The following is a 27880-nucleotide window of genomic DNA, read 5'->3' as shown; positions in this document are numbered from 1 at the left end:
TGTCATGAGACATCCACTAATATCTATATACATAAATATATTAAAAATCTTACATCTGTTTGCACTTGCTGTTGTCATATTTTTGACAAATATTACCATTGTAAATTTCTGTTCCAAATTTATAATGGAAACTGCCTCTGTAAACTTGTAATTACACCCTCCTGCCAGTGATGGTGCTGTAAGTGCCTCAGTTTTGTGTCTTCCAGTTCCCCAGCTTGTGTGCAGAAAAACTTCTGTGCTCCAATCATCTGATTCATTGCTCTACCAAAATACCATCAGCTTTACTGTTCCACTATAAATAATATTTTATAATAATATAAAATCAAAGTATTATTAAATGAAAATAAAGACTGAATGTATGACTTTAAAACGATGACTGAATTACATTTGCACACCCTGGTCCAGTGAAACCCTTGCCATCTAACCATACTTCACCTGAAGGCTACACTTGGTCTTGGCTCCTTCTGTGCAATTCCATATGAGATATATATTCAATATCAATATTTGTAAAGACAGGTTGTTTTTCTTAATGCTAATCTGTATTTTTCAGAGTGTGTAATAACACCAAAAATGCTATGATTGTAAATGTGGAAAAATACAAATATTATTTATCTGCAAATTGCATCTTTTTTTTGATTTAATGTCTTCCTTTTCTTCTTCATGTCAATTCATGTTTCACTTTCAGATACAGACTGCAGTAATCTTCCACCGACATGTAAATTGGACAGTTTATGGATTAGTTGACTATAAATGGATTCATACATTAAACTGGCTTGGATTTTGTCAGTCACATTTATATAGCACTTTTAACGTAGTAAAATGTGCCAAGATGCTTCATAGGATCATAATCAGACAAATATTGATGAGGAATTTAATTTTTATTCATAATGCTGCAAATATAAACTTTCTCTGAGTGCCCGTTCTCCAGCTATGGCATTCTTGAAGTTGATGCACATATATACATATACACACACTTACACAGTATATTTGATATTGCACAGATGATTACCAATGTTCTTTCATTTCCTTGAAAGAAAAATAACAATATTGGTGTCTATTTAGGGATTTTGTCCAACAAATAAAACTTTTAAAATTAGTTTGAGTTTTCAACATCCCACTTAATTAACATTAATTTGAAAGTTTGGATTATTTTAAAATTGAATAAATACGAGATTCTATCATGAGAAAAAACTTTTTTTACACAGCGAGTGGTTGTGATCTGGAATGCACTGCCGAAGGTGGTGGTGGAGGCAGATTCAATTGAGGCTTTCAAAAGGGAATTGGATAAGTGCTTGAAAGGAAAAAAAATGCAAGGCTAGGGGAAAAGGGACGAGCTGGATTGCTCTTGCAGAGAGCAGGCACAGACTCGACGGTCCGAATGGCCTCTTTCTGTGCTGTAACCATTCTTTGATTCTACAACTTGGCTATACGGACAGTACTGAACAGCCCTGCATACTCCAGTGTCACGGTGTAAATTTAAAATAAAACAAACAACACAATGATCTGTCAACATTGCTAGTTCAATGTAATCTAATCTCTCCATCTTCTATTTAAACCTAATTCGGCGCTGTTCTGATTTAGCTGCAGGGTTGCTCTGTGGCCACCTGCCCGAGTCCACATGTCAATCAACAATCCATCGCCAAGGCGACGTCTAACCTGGAACTATCGTGGCTCCTAATTGGACAGCGGGAGCTTTGGTCCGCCCCGGCCAATGAGAAGGGAGCTTTGGTCCGGACGCCAACATGGCCGCTCACTGTACAGTTTTTAGAATTTATTTCATATTTTAACCTTGTCGGCGGGGCGCTCCCGTCAGTTTTAAGCGTTTAATTTATTCAGTCACCGTTTCGGGCTCAGTCATTTTAAACCGGCCGTCCGGCACTTTTAAGAGAAGGGAGTTATGGCGAGCGATAACAGGAGGCAGTTCTGGAAGCGGAACACCAAGGTTCCCGGAAGGTTCGTGCACTCGCTCTCTGACTCCGGGACAGCGTGAACTCGCGGCTGATGCTGTTTGTGATCATTTCCTGCACCTTCTCCGTGCTGCTCTTTTTTTTTTGCTGTGGTATTTGCTTCTGAGATTGCAGAGTTGCCATTTTCCCCGTTTCTGATTTTTATTTCCGGACCAAATACTGTGCTTTAGTAAAGAGGGAGCATCTGGTTGATGCACTCACACTGAAATATTAGTCAGGGTCTCGGTCCTGACAACATAGTGCAGCTCATTTCATTGCTCTTTTTGCTATTGCACCATAATGCATTTTTAATACCATTCAAAATAACTACTGCACAGAGTACTGGTTATTGCAATCTTAGCACATGCAGCCTTGGCAGGAACAGTAGTTGTATGACTTGACAGGCCAGCTCTCTTTCCTTATCATCTTAACCATCGCGTTAATTTTCATCTTGAGTTTGATTGAAATCCAGATGTGTTTACAGCAGCGTGTGACTTTTGAAATGGCCGGTTCACTGTTAGAGATGTCAAAAGTGATACAAAATAATCATTTATGTGCTTGCTCTCTGGAAAAGGCAACCTTATTTGGCCAAGAAACAAACCACTTAGGCCATCTCCACATAAGCCAGTTGGTCAAATACTACTTTCCTGCGCACTCCCTGTGCCCTTTCATATTCATCTTTTTCAATCAACTGTCTAAATCCTTGGATTCTGCATCAAAATGGTTATATGGTAGAGACTACCCTCTCACCAACCAGTAGGAAGCTCATTTTAGCGATCTTCTGTATCTTTCTGATTGCATTGAGTTTCACCGAGCATAATAGCAGTGTGCCCTAATTACCTGTAATGATTGAAGTATATGTGGAATTGTGTGGTCTTACTGTCAGTACTGTTCAACTAGCAATGATGACTGTCGACATTTGTGTTCACTCTCCAATAAATTTTGTTTATATTGGAAGACTGTCCGTTATTACATTTTCTTCAATATTTTTTGTTATGATTGACGTGGAGAAGGAAAATGTTTTCACCAGAATTGTTCTGTAAAATATGTTCATAGCTGTTGCTAATATGATGTACAGTGTGTTTTTAATGCATTTTTAAGATCAAAATATAAATTTGTCCAAAGACTGCAGTAGCACAAATCCTCATCTGTGGATTGTACCTAATCTTGAAAAACATGTTCAACCCTCAAAATACTGGTAGTGTACTTTCAAGCAATTGAAAGAATTCAGTAATCTGATCTCTCAACTTCTATGATTTACAGCCAACTTTCTGGAAGTAAGAAATTTACAGAAGTGAAATGGAAGGAAAGTCAATTGCCGTAACCATTCTATGATTCATATATATCAATTGAACAGAAACTTAAAATAAGGGGAAGAGCATTTTCTTTGTACTTACTTTTACTGTTGATTGTTTTACCTCTGTAGCTGTTTTCTGTAATGTTCTGTAAATATATCTTGATTGCAGGGTACAGTTATACTGTAGATACAGGTCCCAGATCATGCAAAGCTCTCACCTGCATCTCGAAGCTCCAACTGCAAATGGACAATATCTGTAGTTGGAACTTCCAAATCCTGGAGTGAGCCATGCACCTATAGATTTATGTGCACTGATCCTGGCTGTTAAATATTAAATATTTTAAGAGTGCAGTTGGGCATTTTACACTATCGATACATTTAAATAATCTCTAGGTATGTTTACAGTTTTGATATTGCACTGGAATTATACTCCAGTGAGGTGACAGAACTGCAGTGATGCTAAAATTGCAGTACAAATGCACCAATAAATTGACTGTAAACTTTTTTTGTGGTTTTATTTTTTAATCATAGTTCATTATCATGGCAAGTTCACCTAGAAGAAGATTTTCTATACTACACTAACAGATCATTAGTGTTGACAAATTGGGTGGCTTTTGAGACACCTGGCAAATAAATTAGCAGCATGGTTTTTGTGACTTCCAAAGCTTTCATAACTCGGCTCTAATTGGAAATGTTTTCTCAATAAAGAAATTTCTTTTTCAGTTGAACAAGAAGCCCCAAACGGTCCAGTAGTTCTTACATTGGGTAGTGCTAGTTATAGTTCTGTTATGATAAGGTGCCAATTGTAGAGCTATGTTTCTGTTACTAATACGACACTGACACTATGTGAAATATGAGTCGAGCAGCACAATAATTTTGTGGGTGTGAAATTGTACACCTTCTTGAAGCGGTAGAGATGATGTAGACTTGTTCCTTGACCTTCATTCATTCACCCAGGTGGGCTTCTCAACTCCTTGCTTCAAGTGGACAGGCGCCCAAAGATAGAAGTTCAGTTCAGCATTGCAGTTGGCTTCTACCTTGCTGTAGTAGGATTTATATTTGCTGCTTTCAGAGGTACTGACAAAAATCATCTCTTAAAATGGATTTTGGCACTTTTCTAATTAGCATCATTTCATTCACTTTACAGCGTTGTTGCTGAACTTAGGACTGCTATTAGTGACATTGCTTTTAAGCAAAGAGGTATTTAGTTAGTAAAGTTCTGACCTAACTTAACGTGTCCCACTTGCCCAACACTAGTAGTACTGTGAAAGCCAACTATTGCGTATTTTTTTTATTGCTACCACATTGCTTTGTTTGTAACCTTCAGAAGATGACATAAATGGTCTGAAAATAGTAGGCTTTCAACTTTCAGTCCCTTTTATAAAATAGTTTTGTCTGCTGTTCCACAATGCAAAACATGTACGGCCTAGTATTTTCTCCAGTGCACGTTGAGTTTGATCAAAGCTGCTAGCGGTATATGTAATGGAGTAAGCCACTTGATCTTGGGGAAAATTTGAGGTTCAGTCACTCCAGCCTGCTCTTAATAATCTTGCTGCTACATAATCAGAGGCCTGGGAATAGGTTACTTGCCTTGCACCCCTTAAACAGAGAACTGAGTGATGAGGGGGGTGGGGGAGAATGTAAATGCAGAAAATACGAGCCAGTAACAAGCTGTTCAGTGAAACTTGGTACAGTAAGCTTAGTACAAATGAACAACACACTGGGATCCCATTTTACCTAGCTTGCTACTGACGTGCTACCATTAGACTTTAGTTATCTGTTGAGATTGAGTATACTGGGACTGTGTACCTGTAAAACAAATTGTTTCCTCTGTACCTGAGAAGAACCTTTATCTCCTGTCAGGATTCCATTAGTTTTATTGGCAGTTGAGAGTGGCTCATGCTTCAATGTGACAATAACTCATTGCTTTACTATTAAAGTGATGGTTGTGTTTACTTTATTTTACTCATGAAATGTTTGAATTTTAAGTAGCTGGATGCATGTCATGCATTTTTTAGATTCCTTTGGCTTCTCTTTAAAGTGATGCTGAGAACCGTACAGAATAAGCATATGTGAGCATTACTTTAATCACCACAATGAGGCAAAAATTCTAAATGGTTCATAATACAAATGATTAAAATCTGTGTGGTGCCAATTGTTAACTTCTTTCCAGAAATGTTTTTTAATCCATATTACTGAAAGGAATAGGCCACTTGACACACAAAAAAAAATAGATTAAAGCTGCATAGTGTGCTACTGTAGTTTTGAAGTTATGCTCCTAATCCTGCCCCGAATGCATACACGCACACACGCACTAAAATTCTTCATGGACAATTTTGGAGTTAGAATTGTGATCAGATTGTAGCCAAGCTCTGAAAAACAATAAAAATACTATCTAAAGACACATTTACTAATAACTCCTTTAGTCATGTTTCCTAATTGTCCTCTCACTTGAAAAGCTCCATTTCCCCCATAACAATTTAGCTGATAGTACCGGTACTAAGTAGGAGGAGGAATTGTTCGTGGAAATTATTGTTTTAAATGCCCTAACTGACATCCGTTAACCCTGTGGAGCTGATACTACTGGTGTCCATGGTTCCATGTTCCCACACTGCTCTGTCTGGGTCCTGGCTGCTGCTGACAGTCATATGTCTCCTGAAATAGTTTGAGTTTGCTGCCACAGTAAATTTTAATTTTGATTTTATTGTAAACTTGTGGCAGGCTGCTAAATGTTCTGTATGCAGCCGTCCGAACTAATGTGCAGCAGTTTTTGTTGGAAACAAGCAAATAAGTAAGTTGGTGCCTTTTGAATATTTTGCAGCACTTCACCGTTGCCCCAATTATGTTTTCCTCATCATTACTTGGTACCACCCACAGAGCAGGTCTAGAATGTGTGTATTTTGTTTTGAAATTCCTGTTTTTTAAAAAAAGGATTTTCACTGCTCCTTGAAATACAATGTAGTGACATGATTGATAATTAGAGCAGAACAACTGCAACAACGACTGTTAAAATAAGAAGTTTTAATTGATAACAGAAATTGATTTAAATACTGACTTACCATAGGTGTTTTACGGTTGATTTAAATGAGAATAATGGTCCTTGGCTGAATATTTTTGCAGTTACTGAAGTCCAGAGGAAGTCACTTGCTTATTTTTTTTAATGACAGTACATACTTTTCTGCTTTTTAAGCGACTTTTTCTGTGCAGATGTTTGACAAGCTCGGGCCTTCTGGCGGTACTATCACATTGCAGAAAGAATCATAGAATCATAGAATCATAGAAGTTACAACATGGAAACAGGCCCTTCGGCCCAACATGTCCATGTCGCCCAGTTTATACCACTAAGCTAGTCCCAATTTCCTGCACTTGGCCCATATCCCTCTATACCCATCTTACCCATGTAACTGTCCAAATGCTTTATAGATAGCCTCATGGATAAAGTCACCACCAGATGTAGGACTAAGTCATCAGTAAGTCCCAGATTTGGTTTGAGTCTGTACTAACTTGATCTTGGCCAAAGCAGCAGTGGGGGTATTACAGTTTGCCTCAGCTCCCCAGGGCATAGCAGGGGGGGGAGGGGGGAAATCAACTAGGTTCCCTATTTTCATTGATATCCACTGACCCATGTTGGAATGTGTGCATTTATGAACACTGAGTGAGACGATGATGAGGCTCAGTTGTGTTGCCCTCCCTACTTAAACAGCAAGAGGAAACTGACTGTCTTGAGCTCACATGTCAATAACGGCCACTTGCCAAGGTACCAGAGTTTGCCAGCAGCAGTGGAACTATGTCCCAGCAAGAGTGAGCACCCTCAGTAGCAAAAGGAGGGAAAATTAATCTTGTATGGCAAGAGGATGTATTGCTGTATAATAAATTAATCTTGGTTCTGCCCTAAATCTTTAGCTGCAAGTTAACTGCAGTATTTTAGACTCCTTTTATACATGCGGGGTTTTTTTCTTGTACTTAAGAGAAATCTTGCAGGTTGATTTTTTCAGAAGTTTTACAAGGCTTTTGATAAGTTTTTACTGATAGACAGTTTTAATTTCGAAAGACAACTGCACTAAAGCCTTAATCAGTAGGTGTCTCATTTGCGCACTCCCAGAATGTTAGCCGAGGCCTGCTTTGAACAGATCTGTTTTAGCTGAATCAAATTTAGCCTGGACGATGCCACTACACAAGTTCAAGATCTGCAGTGGATCCCATGGATCCTTTTCATTAATCAGTAATCACTAATCACAACACCTGCTAATGTTGTTTACTAACACTACGTGACCTTCTACACAAATGTTTTTAAAAGGCTTTATCACAGCTCGTCAAATCCATTGCCTTCTACTGAAAGAAAGTGGATATAATAGAACTGCTCAATAATAAGTCCCAATATCCAGTATTTCCTCCCAAATGGACAAAGGGTTTCTAATTTGTGTACTGCACTTGTGATTTTTATTCATTTTTAACATTTTATTTATATCCTTTTTAGGTTTCCTGCTTCTATGGTTCCCACTTCACAGCGAGTATAGGACTTCTAGGTATGGCTGTTTCTATGGCCCTAGTTATGTGAAGTCACAGTGTAGTGATAAGTTTACCATTGCCTAGTTTAGTAACTAATTTACTGTGTGGTGACATGTGGTTTATTCTCTGTTCCTTGTCCCAGATTTGGAACATTGTCAAAAATATGGAGAAAAAAAATAGTTGATCGAATTTGTCAGTGAATTCTTGATGGTTGTGTTTACATGATATTGACAATTAACAGAGACTTACCACTAAACTAATTGCCAGACTTGTTTGCGGCAGACTTGTTAGATGCTTTTATGGAGGCATGTAAGTTGTGAAATCTGAGATTGAGGAGTTGGTTTGTAATTTGTCAGCCAAGTAAGAAATGTTCTTGCCCATTTTAAAAGTAGCTGATGTCTTTTTTCCAGCTAAGAAATCAGAATTATCAGCCACTGGTAAATAGGGCCTTGAGTGAGTTTGGTGTTACCGATGATCGAGAGGCACTTCTATGCTATGGGACTATTCAGCTTTATCATATCCCTGAAGTACATGATACTCCATTTACAATTACAGCTTTAATGAATCGTGGCAACATTGGCCAATGCAAGTGAATATTAGTCAAACTGGGGATTGGCATCAGTGACCCGAGGATGAGGTCCAACACCGGACTGCTACAATTATCCTGTACTACTTCATATACATGAAATTTTTATTTTATTATTTGTCTCTCTCTACAAGCTCCACTCAACCTCCTTCCAGGCTTAGATAATTGAATTGGTTTCTGACTCTGCCACCATCTTTTTTCCTCCACTCTCTCATTTTGCAAACTGCACTTTCCCTTTTTTAGGTAGTTCCATTTTATGGAGCTGACATTCCCGGTGCAAAGTGGACACTGGAGTCCTGACTAACGGATAACTGGAGTTTTGGCAGTGACACTATTAAAACCAATCTCTGGGTGATGCACAAGAGTGATGTGGCCTGAGCAGGGATTTTGCTTCACTTCTGCTCTGCTTGGCACTTCTCTCATATGATACTGAGAGAGAACTGTAAAGGCCCACTAATCCATCAAGCAACTTGCTAGTGTACCACTGGGCTCTGCTAGAGTACAGCTGTCTTTCCCATTAATGTTTATTTATTTTAGTGCTGTTCCTTGACTCAACAGGTGGAAAGCATGGATTCTATGAGGTGTGGTTTAAATTAACTTAATAATATACCTGTGAATGCCTTTTTCAGAATCATAAATTTCTTCATAATTCACAGTCTGAAAATCTCTGATATTCTATGGCATCCTATATTTTCTGTTAATGGCCCAATATTCAGTGAGCACCTGAACTGTAATACATTATCATGCAGTCGTGGTGGAAAGAAAGAGCTCGGTCATTGGTAGAATTCCTATATAAAATAAATATATATATATATAGACTGTAGAGGATTCCAGGCAGTATTTTAGTTTGTGCGCTGGTGACAAAGCATTCCATTTTGCTGTCCAATGTTCGTAAGTCACTCCTATCCATTCAGAATCCTTATTGATTCCACTTGAAGTTACGTAGAAATGTTATGTAAATCATGACATTTACAACCAGCTTGTACAAAGGGTTGGTAATTTTAATACTGCCCACTGCAAGAACTGAAGGGAGAACATATTCAACTCAAATCATCTCATTCTGATCTGTGTTCTACAGTTCTGTAATTTACATATATCTTGTTTATCATTTCTCTCCGCTGTGTTTGACTGTTGCTGCTTATTTGGGACTGGAACCTGTACTCTACAGTGATGCTTGTTTCAGAATACAATAATGAAAAACAAAGTACTGTTTCTTTCATCTCTTCGTAGTCGTGTTGACTTGTAATGCGTTTCTTCATTGGAAAGATCTCATATGTAAGCAACACTAAATTCTATACATGCAATTCATTAGTAGTATGAATTGGATTTGTTCCTCTCAGATCTGCAATATGAAGTGTAAATGATGCTTGTTTAATTCATTTTTTACACTTATATGGCATGTCTTTCTCTTTTGTTTCCTTAGTATACAACAAGTTTATGGAGCACAACATCCCCCATTTGATCCCCGGCTACACAAAAAGTAGGTTTGCAGTATTATTCATTGTTCTCTTGTGATTGCGTAAACTGCTCTTTTCAGTCTGAATGACCGTTGTCCTGTTAATGTAACCATAGCTTTGTCAAGTGATTGAGGAACTGATTTACAGTAAATATGCATCAGCTCTATGGTTAGGATTTGCTTTGTTATATAATAATGGTCGAAGAGTACATCAGAGATAACCTAATTCATTTGTTGCAAGTTCAAACCAGTGGGTCAGGAGCGCAACTGTAATTAATTGGTGTTTCTTATTGTGGAACCTACTTTTAGAAGGCAGACCAAACATTATTGACCAATGACTATAATGCAAGTAATTAGGTACTGGAACGTCTCTGGTGCACAATGTGCGCGCTTCATGGCATGACTGCCTATTTCTAATTTTGTTGCGATTATATGCTATATATGTATTGAAACACCGTACAAGCGTGTTCAAGAGTTTGAAGATTTTTTTGGCTGGTTTACCGCTTGATAGAGGGGAGATTGAGACAAATATTGCACTTGACCTTTTGATTCTCTGTAGGAAATGTCTTCATTATTTTTATTTCAGTGATTAAATCATTGATGTGAAACTAGCTAGCACAGTGAGTTAGAGCAATGTCCACACCTGGATTCAAACTCAGCCCAAACTGATGAATGAAAAATCTCCTTTTTGAAAGAAGTTGGCCAATCTCAACCTGAGTTTCTAATGGATACCGCTCCACAGCACACACTGCTCCTTTTTGTGCATTCATTGACACTAAATTGGCAACATTATTCAGAGAGGGCATAAGGATGTCATGTGTAGATGGTAGAAAAAGTCATACAGATACGGTAGAATGTGATTTTTTTTAAAGTTGGAGTTGAAGCACGTTGATAATGCAGCATAGGAACTGCTTTATAATTCAGTAATGCCGCTGATCAAAAGTAAATGATGTGGAGCTAATGTGGTTGCTTCTCCAATTTTCCAATGAGGTGATTTCCTGAAACACTTTTTTGGATGCAACGGTTTAACTGGTGACACTGGACTCCATCTGCTTTTTTGGCCATGGGCAAGCTGGGAGTCTAAGGAACATCAATGGCTAAAAAGTGATTTACAACTGTGTGCACAATCAATTCTTGAAATTCACACCCAGAATGTGAACAGGGTGACTCCAGTGCACCAGGAAATACTGTTGCAGAACCAGGTTTTTGTTGTCTAAATTGGGTGTACGTTGTGTTGGATCCTTACTTTGTAGTGATTGATGCTGAAATTGGGTCCCCAAAATGGGAAAGTGTCTCACTGTCCAGGACTCTGCCACTTTGATGAGTCTAAAAGCACAGTTTTAAAAAAAATTGTGTTGGTGAAATTTGCACTAGGACAACAACCTATTTATAATGCCACTATACCAGAAGTTTGCTGTTTGAGTGCTACTGTTTTACTGTATTGTACAGCTGCTTCGGATGAAAGTGGTTCTGTAGCATGGGTTTGGAGTATTAGTGGGAAAATCTAAACATCTGCACTTGAGCTTTGTTTGTGACTTTACGTTTCTGACCATGGACCTCCTGATGTGACAATATTACGAATTCAGGTCTACCACAGGTATCTACTCAGGTGGCAGTTGTTCTCTTAAGTGCTCTGTTTGCCTGTTGCTTACAGAAGTTGACTCCCGCTGCCCTATATCTACCAGCAAGGTAGTGGGACCAGATCTCTCTGTATTACGCAAATGTACTCCTCCAATCTCTTCAAAGGCAGACTGAATTTACACCAGAAGAAACGGTGTTTGGTTTGATTTTAAGCTGTTATTCCACAGTAGGCAAAACATACAGAACACCGAGTATGATGAAATACACTTGGTACAATTGATGTACCTTCTGTTCATGTACTGTTACAAAAATAAATAAAGAACACACATTTCCGAGTTTACTTCAGTGTGCCCTTAATGTAAAAACACAAACTGTCCCGAAGGTTACCCACTTGCCTTCTGCTGCCAGCCACTTATTGCAGCCTTTCTACCACTTTCCTGACTTGGGGAGGGGGTAATTTCTGGATTTAACCCAGGTGCATTAGGATGCATGTGCTAAACAGAAACCCAGAAGTCCTGTCCCCACTTAAATCTGGTGGGCTGATATTTAAAGGGCCAATGCAGGTAGCTGAAACACTTTAGGTACTTTGTGTGGATTCTGTAACAGAAACGGATTGAACTACTCCTGAACTTATCTCCCGTGGCTTCTGAAACACGAATTTGAAACAGACGAGTTGCAGCCAAAGCTCATTTGGTCCTTTACACCAGTGATTGACACATCTCAATAAAAGGTGCAGTATTGCAACTGGGCACTCAGTTCTCTCAGACAAACGTGTGGCTGGGAGTTCTTTGCGTGTAGACTGAGATTTCTTTGTTGAGACTGAGAATTCTTTGTGTTCAAACAAATTTACATACATTTTGGAGCCCCTCAAACTGACAAGATCAGGATGGGGGGCGCAATGGATCTATTCCACAGTACGTCTGATGAGGAGGAGGAGGAAAATGAAGATGGGGAACCCATTGCCAGAGCAGCAGCAATAACAACAACTTGCATTTATATAGCGCCTTTAACTTAGTAAAACATCCCAAGGCACTTCACAGCAGCGTTATCAAACAAAATTTGACACCGAACCACATAAGGAGGTATTAAGACATGTGATCAAAAGCTTGGTCAAAGAGGTAGGTTTTAATGAGCGTCTTAAAGGAGAGAGGTGTAGAGGGTTAGGGAGGGAATTCCAGAGCTTGGGCCCAGGTAGCTGAAGGCACGGCTGGCAGTGGTGGAGCGATTAAAATCGGGGATGTGCAAGAGGCAAGCATTGGAGGAGCGCAGAGATCTCAGGGTTATAGGGCTGGAGGATGTTACAGAGATAGGGAGGAGCGAGGCCATGGAGGGATTTGAAAACTAGGATGAGAACTTTAAAATCGAGGCATTCCTGGACTGGGAGCTAATGTAGGTCAGCGAGCACAGTGGTGATGGGAGAATGGGACTTGGTGTGAGTTAGGCTATGGGCAGCAGAGTTTTGGTTGAGCTCAAGTTTATGGAGGGTGGAAGATGGGAGGCCAGCCAGGAGAGCAATGGAATAGTCCAGTCTGGAGGTAACAAAGGCAGAGATGAGGGTTTCAGCAGTAGATGAATTGAGGCAGGGACGGAGACGGGCGATGTTACGGAGGTGGAAGTAGGCGGTCTTGGTGATGGAGCGGATAAGAACATAAGAAATAGGAGCAGGAGTAGGCCAATCGGCCCCTCGAGCCTGCTCCGCCATTCAATAAGATCATGGCTGATCTGGTCCTAACCTCTCAAATCTAAAATCATGTCCAATTTCCTGCCCGCTCCCCGTAACCCCTAATTCCCTTTACTTCTAGGAAACTGTCTATTTCTGTTTTAAATTTATGTGGTTGGAAGCTCATCTCAGGATCACATAGGACGCCAAGGTTGCGAACGATCTTGTTCAGCCTCAGAGAGTGGCCAGCGGCCGCGTCCATTGCTGCCTGTGATGCCAGGGATTCCCTCATCTCTAACAGGTTCTCGTAATGAGATGTGCGAATTGAAGACTTCGAAATACTCAGGCCCCCTGGAACAACCATCGCCACCAACACTCCCCGCCCTTGCCCCCTCCCATTATCCTGCCTTCTGCACAAAACAGTCCTTCAATCACGCATATACCCATTGCACACGCGCCCAATGGATGGTGTCATTTCTTGGCATCATGAAAGGGCAAATTTACAGAAGGGATTCAATAAAGGCCAAAATGTGGCAGTGGTGGTGATAATGATTACATTTAATGTGCCATAAAAACAAATATATAAATTAACAATATGACAGCTCTTCAAATACCCTTGGTGAATTACAATTGCTTAGCCTTTCTCTTTCTACCGCTTCTACTTGGTGTATCCCCTGTGGCTTCAGCAGAGGTGTTGGTAGGTTGCTCAGATCCCTGCTCTCAGCCTATGACCTTTGGGTTTTGGAGCCTGTGAGGGCCCCACCAAGGACTGCTCCACCTGCATCTGTGCAGGGGCAGACTCGGCCATCAGGACAGGAGGCAGCATTGCAGGTACTGGTTGAGCAGGGGGCAACAGGTCAGACGTGTGCGCTTTGAGTGGAGTCTCCACTTCCATGTCCCTTTTCGCCATCATCCCTTTCCTGGGCCAGGGCAACATCACTCCCACCACTCTGCTGGTGAGCATATGTGCCATGTTGTAAGGCCATGGCTAATGTATCTGTCCACCTATTTAAAGTGGCAGACATGTTGGCATTCAGAGTCCGCACGGCCGTTGTCGTGGCCGGTATGAACTCATTTGAGAGCCGTGCTTGAAGTTCAATGGAGACTGCCGTTCTTTCGCTTGCAGACATTCTTGCACTTACCTGCACCACCAATCCACTAGCGATGGTGTTGGACTCCTGCATCTGCTCTGTTATCGTGGAGAGTGTGCATGGCACTTTTTCCATTACCTTGCAAAGTTGCTGCTGCACCTCGATGATTCTCCTTCTCAACACTGGCCCCCTGGCATTCAGCATCTTTGTCCAGCTGAGCAGAGCTTGGAATGGAGTGCGTCCCCTGACGTGGACTCTCCACAGCTGCCCCTGCCACCAGTGTCTGATAGTGCTCACGTGAGTGGTGAATCACCAGGTGACAACCCAATTAACTGTCCAACAGGACCCACTGAAGTGCGAGTATCAGCGCTAGTGCATGCCCTGTGATGGTGCACTCTCAGAAGGAATTGCCGCCTTCCATTTCTGCTGATTCCTCGTGAAGGCCCTAGAAGACAACAGAAAGTGATATTAATGATTCATTGCAAAAGTGACTATCTTTCCAGTGACCATACTGAGGTCTGGCACAGTTACATCATTGATTAAAATTGATTAAAATCAATTCATCAAGTGTGTGAAAGATGTTTAAGTTCTGTCACCAGCCATCTGTGGGTTGCCAGTCTCTCCATCTCCGATGGATAGGCATGCGACGGTCCGACTTATTTTCACGGCTGCCTCCTCCACATCTGTCGCCTCCACTATGTGATGGACCACCTCCAGTTCTGCTCCTCTCCCTTGCATTTTGCGCTCTCTTCTACAAGGGGAGAAAGAACTGACTTGTGAGTGACCTGAAGGTGACGTATTAACCCAATGGATGCATTGCTTTGGGTGAGGCTGACCATGGAAGAGTTACTCTCTGATACATCTATCAGACAGATACATCACATTGCATCAGGATTGGGGTGAGTGGCAATGATGGGTGAATAAATGAGCAGTTGAGAATGTGCACAGAAAGTGAAGGATGATTGCTGCTGCTGACATTTAAGTGGGTGTGAGGAGTTATATGATGGGGTAGGCGTGCCAACACAAAGTGACGGTGGGGAGGCATGTAGAACAACACAAGATGTGGTTGAATCAGCAACTGTACTCACTTTTCCTCATGAAGTCGTGAAGGCCTTGGAAGACAACAGAAAGCGATTCATTGCAAAAGTAACAATCTTTCCGATGGCCATACTGAGGTTTGGCACAGTTACAGCATTGATAAAATCAGTCCTGCACTGAAACCAAGACCTGCACACCGAGCTCCTGATGCTCGCCTCTTCTTCCATTTCCGCCAAGCATTTTTGGTTAAAGAACCAGATTTCTTCCTGCCGTCCATTGGAAACATTACCTCCCTCCTGGCTTTCACTGTAGCCAGCAGTACATCCAGGGAGGCATCATTAAATCTAGGGTAGCCTTGGCTTCCCTGCACTCCATTTTTCCTTTATCCTTCAAAATCCATTCTTGGACTGGCCATTCAAATAGTGGGCTTTAAATCACGTCATTTGGGTGTGGAGCAGGCCCGCTGTGCAGCTTGGAGACCCGAAACCTGGAAGCAAAGATGCCCCTGGTATCTGTTGATTCTTAAAAAGTCCCTTTATAAAGACCAGAGGAGATCAAAGAAATTTGTAACCACATGGGTGCAAGATGCCTCCTGACAGACCAGACATTGCCACGAATGGGTCACTTTTTCAGTTCTGGGCAATGCACCTCAGGAAGGATATATTAGCCTTAGAGGGGGTGCAGTGCAGATTCACCAGAATGATACCGGGGCTAAAAGGGTTAAATTATGAGGACATGCTGCATAGATTAGGCTTGTATTCCTTGGAATATAGAACATTAAGAGGTGATCTAATTGAAGTGTTTAAAATGATTAAAGGATTTGATAGGGTAGATAGAGAGAAACTATTTCCTCTGGTTGGAGAGTCCAGAACAAGGGGGCATAACCTTAAAATTAGAGCTAGATAGTTCAGGGGTTATGTCAGAAAGCACTTCTTCACACAAAGGTTAGTGGAAATCTGGAACTCTTTCCTCCAAAAAGCTGTTGAGGCTGGGGGGCAATTGAAAATTTCAAAACTGAGATTGATAGATTTTTCTTAGGCAAGGATATTCAGGGTTATGGAATCAAGGCAGGCATATGGAGTTAAGATATAGATCAGCCATGATCTAATTGAATGGTGGAACAGGCTCAAGGGGCTGAATGGTCTACTCATGTTCCTATGACAGCTTGTGTTTGAGTCCTATTCATGGACAAAATGGTCACATAATTCTGAACAGTGTAAGACAGCAATGTGGAAATTGCGTTGCTAGATTTGTATGGGGTGGGTCGAGAGCTGATCCCGCCTGCCACCAGAACACTGCTACTGGTGATCTGCTAGCCATTTCCATTTGCTGTGCATTTCCCCCCAGAGGCAGGACATCATTAGCTCATGAGGTGATATTCTATGCCTGTGGAACCATGATACCATGGGGCTGATTTTTGGTTTTGATGGACATTGGGACACTTGTCCGATATCACTGACTAGAAGCTCGACCAATTTTCATGCATTTGAATATACATTTGAAGCAGATTATCTATTGGAGGGGGCTGAATATCCAGCGGCTCATTTACAAACCCTTTATGAACATTTCTTCAGTTTGCAGCAGTCTACTTGATGCCAAGTACCAATGGGCAGAGTGTGCATTGTGCATGCTCTGCTGATTGGTATTTCAAAATTGCATTTGGGTCCCATTGACATCATAAGTCCCTGATTTGAATGGGCTAATGAGACTCCCGCCTGTTTCTGGCGAGTGCCTTGGTCGCTTACCTCAAGGCCCTTACTAAAATGGCGGCAGCCCGAATGTCAGTAGGGACAGGGTGGTAAATGCTATGCTACAATTGTCAGCACGCTACCATTCCTGCCTGGCAGTAAAACCAAAAATCAACCTCCTTGTTTGTATTTTAGCCATGCCACTGGAGTTTACATCAACAGGGTGTATGTAATTTGAAACTACAAGAACCAAAGGTGACATGAGGAAAAACTTCTTTATGCAGCGAGTGGTTATGATCTGGAAAGTACCGCCTGAAAGGGTGGTGGAGGCGGATTCAACCGTGGGTTTCAAAAGGGAATTGGATAAGTACTTGAAGGGAAAAAATTTGCAGGGCTACAGGAAAAGGGTAGGGGAGTGGGACTAGCGGGATTGCTCTTGCAGAGAGCCGGTATGGGCTCGATGGGCCGAATGGCCGCCACCTGTGCTGTAACCATTCTATGATTCTGTATCAAAATTTGCTGCATTTTTGACATGATTGAGAGACTCTAATTATAGAGTGGTTTCACTTTTACTTAATAATATAGTTAAACTCTGTCTCTATTAGTATGAAACTGTTCCAGTACAGCTACAACACTGGCATCTACCCGACAATGTGGAAAATTGCCCAGGTATGTCCTGTCCACAAAAAGCAGGACAAATGCAATCTGGCCAATTACCGCCCCATCAGTCTACTCTCAATCATCAGCAAAGTGATGGAAGGTGTCATCGACAGCGCTATCAAGCGACACTTACTCACCAATAACCTGCTCACCGATGCTCAGTTTGGGTTCTGCCAGGACCACTCAGCTCCTGACCTCATTACAGCCTTGGCCCATACATGGACAAAAAAGCTGAATTCCAGAGGTGAGGTGAGAGTGATTGCTCGTGACATCAAGGCAGCATTTGACCGAGTGTGGCACCAAGGAGCCCTTGTAAAATTGAAGTCAATGGGAATCAAGGGGAAAACTCTCCAGTGGCTGGAGTCGTACCTAGCACAAAGGAAGATGGTAGTGGTTGTTGGAGGCCAATCATCTCAGCCCCAGGACATTGCTGCAGGAGTTCCTCAGGGCAGTGTCCTAGTCCCAACCATCTTCAGCTGCTTCATCAATGACCTTCCCTCCATCATAAGGTCAGAAATGGGGATGTTCACTGATGATTGCACGGTGTTCAGTTCCATTCGCAACCCCTCAGATAATGAAGCAGTCCGTGCCCACATGCAGCAAGACCTGGAGAACATCCAGGCTTGGGCTGATAAGTGGCAAATAACATTCGCGCCTGATAAGTGCCAGGCAATGACCATCTCCAACAAGAGAGAGTCTAACCACCTCCCCATGACATTCAACGGCATTACCATCGCCGAATCCCCTACCATCAACATCCTGGGGGTCACCATTGACAAGAAACTTAACTGGACCAGCCACATAAATACTGTGGCTACAACAGCAGGTCAGAGGCTGGGTATTCTACAGCGAGTGACTCACCTCCTGACTCCCCAAAGCCTTTCCACCATCTACAAGGCACAAATCAGGAGTGTGATGGAATACTCTCCACTTGCCTGGATGAGTGCAGCTCCAACAACACTCAAGAAGCTCAACACCATCCAGGACAAAGCAGCCCGCTTAATTGGCACCCCATCCACCACCCTAAGCATTCACTCCCTTCACCGACGCACTGTGGCTGCAGTGTGTACCATCCACAGGATGCACTGCAGCAACTCGCCAAGGATTCTTCGACAGCACCTCCTGAACCCGTGGCTCTACCACCTAAAAGGACAAGGGCAGCAGGCACATGGGAACAACACCACCTGCACGTTCCCCTCCAAGTCACACACCATCCCGACTTGGAAATATATCGCCGTTCCTTCATCATCGCTGGGTCAAAATCCTAGAACTCCCTTCCTAACAGCGTGTGGGAGAACCTTCACCACACAGACTGCAGCGGTTCAAGAAAGCGGCTCACCACCACTTTCTCAAGGGCAATTAGGGATGGGCAATAAATGCTGGCCTTGCCAGCGACGCCCACATCCCATGAGTGAATTAACAAAAAAACTACTGAGGTTGCAAGGGAGAGACAGATCAGGTAAATGAAAGCATGCAAGGAGAAAGAGTGTGGGGGGTGGGGGGGCGCGTAGTAAAAGGGGAACAAAATATGTATTTAACATTCCAGGTGGTAACTCCCACACAGTTTTCACGGTCCAGGTGGCAGCTCCCATGTGGATGGTGAACTCTGCAATTCACCAAAATTTCATTGAAAACCCTGATTTTATACTGACTATAGAATCCACCCTTCTGCTGAATGTACTCTAATAAGTTTGTGCTGTGTTTAAAAGAAAAAGGTCAAACCTGAGATAAAATTTACAAATTGCTCTTGTGCACCACCATTTTGTTACATTTATATGTTTTTGCCAGCTCTGGAAATTAATGACTTTTAACGGTGGGTAACTGGTGAGGATGAAGTTAAGGTGCTCATTGGGTACCAGGGGAACAGAGTCAGGGGTTGGGTTGGTGTAGAGGGGGAGGGAGGGCGTGAGGCCAGAGACCCAATGGGCAGATTATCCTGGACAGCAGCAAGGATGTAGCTAAAGGGGTGAATGGACGTCCAGATTGGGGTCAGATTAGATGATGAGAGCAGGAGGATGGTCAAGTGGCCTGAGTCCTAAGACCCCATGATGGGGTGAATGTGAAGGCAACTGAAAGAAAGTAAGTAAAACATAGTAAGTGAAATTAAAATAACCTTAAGAGGAAGTTAAGTTAGAATCTGTGAATTTAAATAACTTAAAACGTACCTGCTGATAAATAACTTTAAAAGAAAAACTTAACTAAAGCTTGCTTGCAGTGCCACCTAGAGAAATGGAGCCAGGAAGAGCAGTACTGCCACCTAGTGTTGGGAGACCTGAAATAAGTAATGAACCTTTCAGCTTCCAAGGAATTCTAGGCGCTACACCAAGGTATGACTACTCAGCTGTGACGAGGTCGTGATGCAGGGAGTAAATATGAAAAACAGGAAGTGCGTGCTGGATGTAAGACTTTTAATGCACCTCTAGCTGATCTCCTGTGACATTACTTGTTGCAAAATACACTGTGCTGCCACCCCCGTGGGGATTGTGACATTGGGTATCAAAGGGTCAGAGGTTGTTGCGCATAATGTGAGGATGTGAAATGGGGTTGCGGAGTCAGGGACGAGATGGGATGTAACCCCAGTGCCAGTCAGGTGGCCGCAAACAGGTTGGGCAAGTGGACAAGAACGCTTGAGGCCAGATGATAAAGAATGGGTAGGTTATGGGCAAGCCGGTGTCTGAAGCTTGGAATTGGACAGCTGTAAATTGGTCAGGTAGGTAGGGAGTCTCTGATGTCTCAAAAACTGGAATGTCAGTTGGAAAACACCCAAAATAATGGCAAAAAACCCCAGAAAATTAGCAGACTGTGGCTAGTTGCGCCATAGGGCCACCTAGTGCAGGAGGCCTGCAACAATGTGTGACAGCAAATGTGCCATATGATTTTTCCATTATAACATGTTGATATAGAATTTTAATATGGACCGAATTTTAATCTTTACAACATACAGAGGGCTTTTCTATTACCAGCAGATCTGCTGTGGCGTTGTTCATGGTGATTCGGAGGTTTTAGGTGTTATACCAAATAATGTTACTGGAGACACTTGCTTATCAGCATTGGGAATGGCATTAGGATCTAGGAGCAGTGGAAAGGAGACCCAGGATCTGGCAGTATGGTGATGGAGTCTTAAGATCTACCAGTGTATTGAGAGGTGGAAGAGTTCTTGGGTCTGGGAACATTGGGCCAGGTCCTGGATTTTGGAATAATTGGGAAGGGAGATCCCAGGGTCTGGAAACATTGGAGGCAATCATGGGATCAGAGAGCATTGGGTATGTGGTTTACGGGTTTGTGAGCATTGATAGGGGATCCTGGGGTCTGGGAGTGGGGGAGAAAGCCTTGGGGAGGAGTGTCCTTGGGTCCACCAACACTGGGGAGGAAGTTTGTGAGAATTAGTGAGGGAGCAGATTCTGGCAGAATTGGGGAGTTGCTGGTAGCCCTAGGGGTGCTGGGTGTAGCCTGCGAGGGGCCGGGGGAGAATGATACCCAAATTTTTCCCCTTTTGAACCATCAGGCATCACACCCACCATGTTCCTCCCTGTCCACCTTCTCCCCCATCATATCTGCAGCTTCTTTTGTGCCTTTTTATCATCAGCTGGTTCCTGTCTTTGCATTTAGTGCACTATTAGTGAGTTTGCAAACTTACATAAATCTTTAATAAACATGATTTCCATTTAATAAAATGCTGAGAACTCATTGTTTATATAGTTTTCAAGGTTTTATATAAAAATATTTTCCTCAGCTCCAAAATTGTTCAGAAAATTAAGATTTTTAACTGAATTTTCAACTAAAGTAAAGAGGGGAGTATCTTTTTGTGACAATCTTTTTGTTTTGTTTTCTAACCATCAATAAAGAAATTACAGCTGCTCGGGTGTTGTTGTAAGTGTACAGTTCATAATAAAATTGTAAACAATTTTACAACACCAAGTTATAGTCCAGCAATTTTATTTTAAATTCACAAGCTTTCGGAGATTTTCTCCTTCCTCAGGCACATTTGCCTGAGGAAGGAGAAAATCTCCGAAAGCTTGTGAATTTAAAATAAAATTGCTGGACTATAACCAGTTCATAATAGACAAGGAAGAGCTGGTAATTTTAATGTGAATCCTACATGAACTAAAACTTGAGAATTCAATCACTGCTTTGTTTTGAAATACTTTTGAAAAAGTAAAGAAATTCTCAGGGGATGAAGAGACATCCTTTTGGGCTGATGCATGCTGGGAAATTCTGCAAACTGCAAAACTCAGAATACACAGTTGAGGTTGCAAATTCTGCAACTGTTCTGGGAAAAAATATGCAATCGCAATCCAGACTTTTGAGGCAGGCTGAGGCCCTGAAGTCCAAAGATACAAAAGACAATTCATTGGGCACATTTATTTATGTAAATGGAAATTTTTGGTTATGTTTTGTTCAAAACTTTTTTTGGACATTAGAAATTTCAGTTACTGAGGAAAAATGATAGGCAGCACTTTTTTGTAAAAGCGTTTGAGAGAATTGATTTAATTTCATTTTCCTAGTCATTCAGGATTGGTTGAGGGGCTGAATGGCCTACTCATGTTCCTTTGCTTACAATGGGATTTGGCTTTTGTTAGCTTAGGGACCAACCGGGGCTCAGGTGGCCAGTACAAGGGGTCACGATGGGTTCAAGTGAGGGCATGGATCTTGCAGGGGATGTAAGATGTGAGTAGTAGCAGTAGCGTCTCCCACCGTAGTGGATGTATTGGTACAGAATTTAGCCAAAAAAGCAGTATACAGTGTGAGCTTGGTTATCCACCATGAAGGATGGGGCTGTCCAGGCAGATAATAGAAATTGGTGGATACCTGAGACTCCCCAAATTACTGTACACTGCTGATTGCCCTTCCTCTTCCCGCCTGCCTTCCTCAGTACTCTTTAGCAGTGCTCCCTTCCCTTCTATTCCATTTGCTGACGAGATCTGCTTACTCTGCATAGAAAACTGGTTGACCTGCCGACTTATAGCTCTCCCTTTTACCTGTCTGTGACTCTTGCCACTGGCTCATCCACAGACCCCAGAATAGATTGCATTTTAACATGCAGGCTCTGTACTGATTTCAGAGTTGGTACTGAGATCAGTGCTGTGGGGGCTGCCAATGGGATTGTGAGAAATAAGCTTGCACTGCTTTCACTGCTCACCTTTGTAGCTGGGGAGGGCAGTGGTTGTTATGGAGGAATGTTTTTGGCCAGCTGTTTTGGGTCTGTGTTCGGGCTGGTGGCTGGAGTTGTGAGCAGGGGAGCTGTGAACCAGCAGGTCAGTTGATTGACCAGCTGTGCAGCACCTGCTCATGTTGCCAGCAGGAGGACTGTGATTTGAAACAATAACAAATGTTGGCATCCCTGACTCCCAATGGTTTCCCATTATCTGTAAAAATTCTCATTAATCGGAAATGCTGTTAATGGGAGAATGGATAATTATATTGAGCAAATTATATTGTACAGTTTTTAATTGTTATGTGGGTTAATTCAGCAGCTATTTGGCGCACAATGAGTCCAGCAAACAGTAGTGAGATAAATGACCAGATAATCTGTTTTTGATGGTGGAGTGAAGAATATTTGTCAGAACACTGGGAGAACTCCCTGCTCTTCTTCATCTGGTGCCATGAGATCTTTAATATCCACCTGAACCATCAGAACAGGCAGACAGGGTCTTGGCTTAACATTTCATCTGCAAGATGGCACTTCTGACAATGTGTCACTCCCTTAGCACTGCATTTGGCTCTTGGAGGAAAGCTTAAATACACAGCCATTGACAGTGCTATTAACTGAGTTAAGCTGACCCCTGAAAAAGAGCATTGACAACGTCAATGATAGAAACCGGTGTGAAACAAAGGTAAAAAAATTCAACCATGACTACTGACTGGATCCCAAATTGATTTGTTTGAATCGAATGGTCTAAAGTCTAGGATGGGAAAATGTTTCATGTTATTTATTCCATTTCCCCCCCCACCCCCCCACCCCCACCTTGAAGGCACTGACATGTTGGAGTACGACTCCAAGAAATCCAGCAGCCCTCCAGCATATCTCCCAAGTGCTCATTTGTCAAGTGTGAATCTAGACAGTGAGCACTGGCAGACTATTCAGCTGAAGAGGGCTTCATAGCTATTCCAATCTTGTCCTAACCTAACATTTACCGACACACACTTTCCAGCATGAGCCATGGGACTGAAAAAGTTGGCCGATTTTTCTCTGTTTTGCCTGTTCACGCTTCCCAGGCTTGGGGCCCAGAGATGATCTAACTCAATAAAGGCTGGGAATTGAACTTGCAACCCTCCTGGTCTGCACAACTTAATAGTCAGTAGTTCACCCAGTTGCCTACTAGATGAGGTGTTAAAATTGAATGGACTTACTGAAGAAGGGTGGTGGCAGGTTTGAAATGTCGACCTGTTTGCATATCAATTAAGTCCCTTTTTTACATATGTATGTGATATTAGCATAATTTTATATATATGGACATAACCATGAATCCATGATCAGGAAACATTGACATTTCATTCAGTATTTAAAACTGAATATTGCTGTCAGTCTCCCTTGCTACTGAGCTGTCCTTTTAACTTTTTGTTGCCAGTGGACTCAAAGATCATATTTAATTTTTTTTTCAATGGATATGATTTTGAAATGCTGTTGCTTACAGATGGAAGATTTCCTACATGTAAAAATCAGAGTTGATGTACACACGTGAAGTAACATTTAATGGGTGGCAGCCCAGTATTGTGCTACTAAATTAACACTTTCAGTCATGATTGTGTGTTGAGGCCTTTATTGGTTTGTATTTATTTTTATTTTCTCCCTTGGAAAAGACTGGACTAATTCACCTAACTTCGAGGTGCAAACTACAAATTAAACATCAGTTTTATTTTACTTTGTTCTCGGGATGTGGATGACTCTGGCAAGGCTGCGATTTATTGCCTATACCTGGTTGCTTCTCGTGTTTGTGCTGCTTGTTAGTTGGTATCTGGGTCTCTGGCACTCCTGCAAGATCAGCCCTTATTTCACTATCACTGGTGAGATTTCCTACCTGCTAAACTCATCAAAGTGGGATTAGCAGATCTGTCGGTTGTACAGTAATGTGATTGTATGATTGTTTTCCTAACAATTACACGATTAAGGCTGTCTCAAATGCTTTAAACACTTCTTCCAAGTAATTTTGATTTACAAACATTTTATGTTTTCATAAGTTTAATACCTTTAATTTGCTATCCTAATATCCATGGAAATCGTAAGTTATCTTGATAACTACAGGTAACTGTTTTAAATGTGTACATGGACTGATGTAACAATAACCTGTGTCACAATCAGTACTTTTATTGTAGTTATATTATTTCCATTAGCTGTTAGTGCAGATCCTAAATATGTGTAATTGCTGCAGAAGATTATTTGGCTGAATGGAAAATACTGTGTCTGTGGTTAGGAATTACTTTGTAAGGTAGGCTTGGGTGAATGGAATCCTATTGCAAGTTCCGAGCAGGGTCACACTGAACTCTTAATATCCTATGTGGCACCTGCATTTAAAGTTGATGTATGTTGTGCAGGACATACGGTCTGAGCGGTTGAGAGTAAAATGTAAATGCAATTACTCCATTAGGTATTAAGTAATTTTTTTCCCTAATAGTGAAGATTTTGTAGACTACACTAGTTAACTTATAGGTGCAAACTACAGATTAAACATTTCTTTTTTTACTTTGTTCTTGGGATGTGACTGTCTCTGGCAAGGCTGCATTTTTTGGCTATACCTGGTTGTGCCTTGATCTGCTGCTGTCCTTGTAGTGATGGTGTTGGGTAGGGAATTCCAGGATATTAACTGGAGTGACTATGAAGGAACAGCAATATATGTCCAAGTCAGAATGGTGTGTGACTTGGAGGGAATGGTGTTCCCACGATGTTGCTGCTCTTGTCCTTCTCGGTGGTAGAGGAGGGGAGGGAGGTGCTGTCGAAGCATTTCACCAAGGTTACTGCCATGCATCCTCGAGATAATATATATTTAAGCATTAGTATTTCAGTGCTGTGACTTTTAGCGGCGTAAATGAAATGAAAATTATAAAAACTTGTATCCATTGCAGGATAAACATCCTTTACATGGTAGTCACAGTAAAAGCAACTTTACGTTAGTGCTGCAAAATTAGATGCGGTTGTGTGCATAAGTGATCAACGGCATCAAAGTCTATTCACTGTATAACTGATTTGTTTCTATCCTTAAATTGAACTGTTGCTTATCTGCACTTCTACATTGAACTTTTGATTGACCAGAAATTCACTCAATACTTGAATCTGCTTAGTCAGTTGGATTTTGTTTTTTTTGCACTGGGTGATACAGTATAAAACACTTGAAAAGCAAAATCTGAGATTGAAATATGTGTATAGCTGCAGAAAAGATTTGTAAACAGACTCCTTGTTGTCAGTAGCATGCAGAGAAGCAGGCAGTCTCTTGGCTGAGAGGCTTTAACAGCCCTCTGCTTACAGTGTTGTTGATGAGGAATCTGTTCTTCTGCAATTGTAGGGCACTTGTCACCCCAAAATTGAACAATTTTTTGATCTCTTTCCTTCCATTTGTTTTTTATTCCATTCTGGCTTGCCCTTTCTAAGCATGGGGCAGTTAATTATGCTATCAGAATCTATGCACTCTAGGCTCCCCTGATGCCTCAGCTGGTTAAAACGGTAAGCATTTGAGCCATAAAATCGAGAAGGTACCAAGTTCATTCCTCAGTTTGTGTTGAGTTAATTGATCTTGATCAGAGTGGCAGCAAGGGTTCTGCAGTTGACTGCAACATTCCTGGATTAGGTAGAGGAATATTGGTTAAGGTTCACACTAGTGATCATTATCCAGTGACCCCTGCTGGAAGTGCATATGTGTAGATGTCGGATGAGGACATGATCGGCCACTCAACTGTGATGTTCCTGTCCCCACGGTGAAATAATCTGCCGATGCTCACTATCTGGGCTCTTACATGAATAATGGCTACTTGGGCAAAGTACCAGAGGATGTTCAGTGCCGGTGGAACTATACCACAGCAAGGCCTTTGTGCCTTCAGGAGAGGGGGAGGGGAGAAAATTGACAGTAAAACAATCCAAGTCAAAGGATCTATGCACTTTAATGCTGTTTAACATCTGCTGTTTACCTGTGCTAATGAGTATAAGTTGTTTTCATTGCTGTTAATGCTCTTGTTTAGACCAGGAGAGAAATGAAGGGTGTATGTAGGAATCTGGGATAGGGACAAAAGATGGGAAAAGAGAGAGAGAGAGAGAAAGAAACAGACAGAGGTACATCGTCTGCATAATGGAAATAGTCTGGGTTTGAACCTCGTTGCTCTTCTTTGAGCATGCTGTTGTATGGGATGTCCTTATCAGCCAATCCTGAGATGGGTATAAGGGTTAGGTGATATAATTTAATTATGTTGTTTTGGTGATTGTATGGCACAGGTTTGCATTTTCAACTTTAACCATATTTTAATGCACCATGACATGTCTCTGTAAATAGTTTTAAAAAAAATCTCTTTCCTCACAGAATTTTTTTTCTTCAAACTGTGCTATGTCTGCAGATATCTGTTGGAACATGTTCAGGTCAATATATTTGCCCAAATGATCTAGGGAAGTGCTAATGTTGTGGTTATTTTATGTAAATTAGGAAATATTAATGAGCAAGGGGTTGGCGAAACACTGAAGGGCACAATATTTTTAAGTCATAGGCATAGAACATAGCACTCCAACAAATCATCAACACTAGTAATGTATTCATAATGCAATAATAGTATCATGTGGTGTCACAGCATCATGACATCACAGGTAAATCAGCACCTGATTGAATAACATTGTTACATCACAACAAAATCTCAGTTCAAGAGATGTACTCAATGTTATGTGACTTTAATTATATGCCCTAGTCACTCCATCAAGATTTGAAACTCCTAAGTTTCTAAAATCCAGCACATGGTATTTGGAATACATTGCTGATTTTTTTTTAAAAGTACAATTAAAGTTAGAATCTCAGAAGATACAAGACAAAAAATTACACCTCTGCACAAATAATAGCAGCAGCTATGTGCTGAAGACATTTTATTGTCTGTTTAGGAATGCTTAGATTCATTTGTTAAATCAGCTTTCCTTTTTCTAGTGTGGAACTCCCACAAAAAGCAGTAGATGCTAGCTCCATTAATAATTTTAAATCTGAGATCGATAGATTTTTGCTAGCCAAAGGTATTAAGGGATATGGAGCCAAGGCGGGTGGATGGAGTTATGATACAGATCAGCCAGGATTTCGTTGAATGGCAGAACAGGCTCAAGGGCTGAATGGCCTACTCCTGTTCCTATGTTCCTAAAACTAAATGATTCCTATCTCTCTTCAAGGTCTTTGAGATAATGTCAATTTCAAC

General features: G+C 41.5%; 1 protein-coding gene across 4 annotated transcripts in view; it reads left to right on the top strand.

Moving 5' to 3' along the window:
* Positions 1–1718: 1718 nt before the first annotated feature.
* The window catches only part of LOC137344466 (TBC1 domain family member 22B-like), a 318631-nt gene continuing 292469 nt past the window's right edge, over positions 1719–27880 (top strand). For 3 of the 4 annotated variants that reach the window (XM_068007451.1, XM_068007449.1, XM_068007452.1), the window contains exons 1-2: positions 1719–1953; positions 9762–9818. In XM_068007451.1, the coding sequence (XP_067863552.1) occupies positions 1898–1953; positions 9762–9818 (113 nt within the window). In that variant the 5' untranslated portion in view covers positions 1719–1897. The remainder of the gene's footprint in view (positions 1954–9761; positions 9819–27880) is intronic. The other variant, XM_068007450.1, reaches the window with a different exon arrangement.

Source organism: Heptranchias perlo, chromosome 27 (assembly GCF_035084215.1).
Source record: "Heptranchias perlo isolate sHepPer1 chromosome 27, sHepPer1.hap1, whole genome shotgun sequence".
Taxonomy (NCBI): Eukaryota; Metazoa; Chordata; class Chondrichthyes; order Hexanchiformes; family Hexanchidae; genus Heptranchias; species Heptranchias perlo.
Note: the sequence above shows the minus strand (reverse complement) of the source record. Positions and strands in the feature narration are given on the sequence as shown.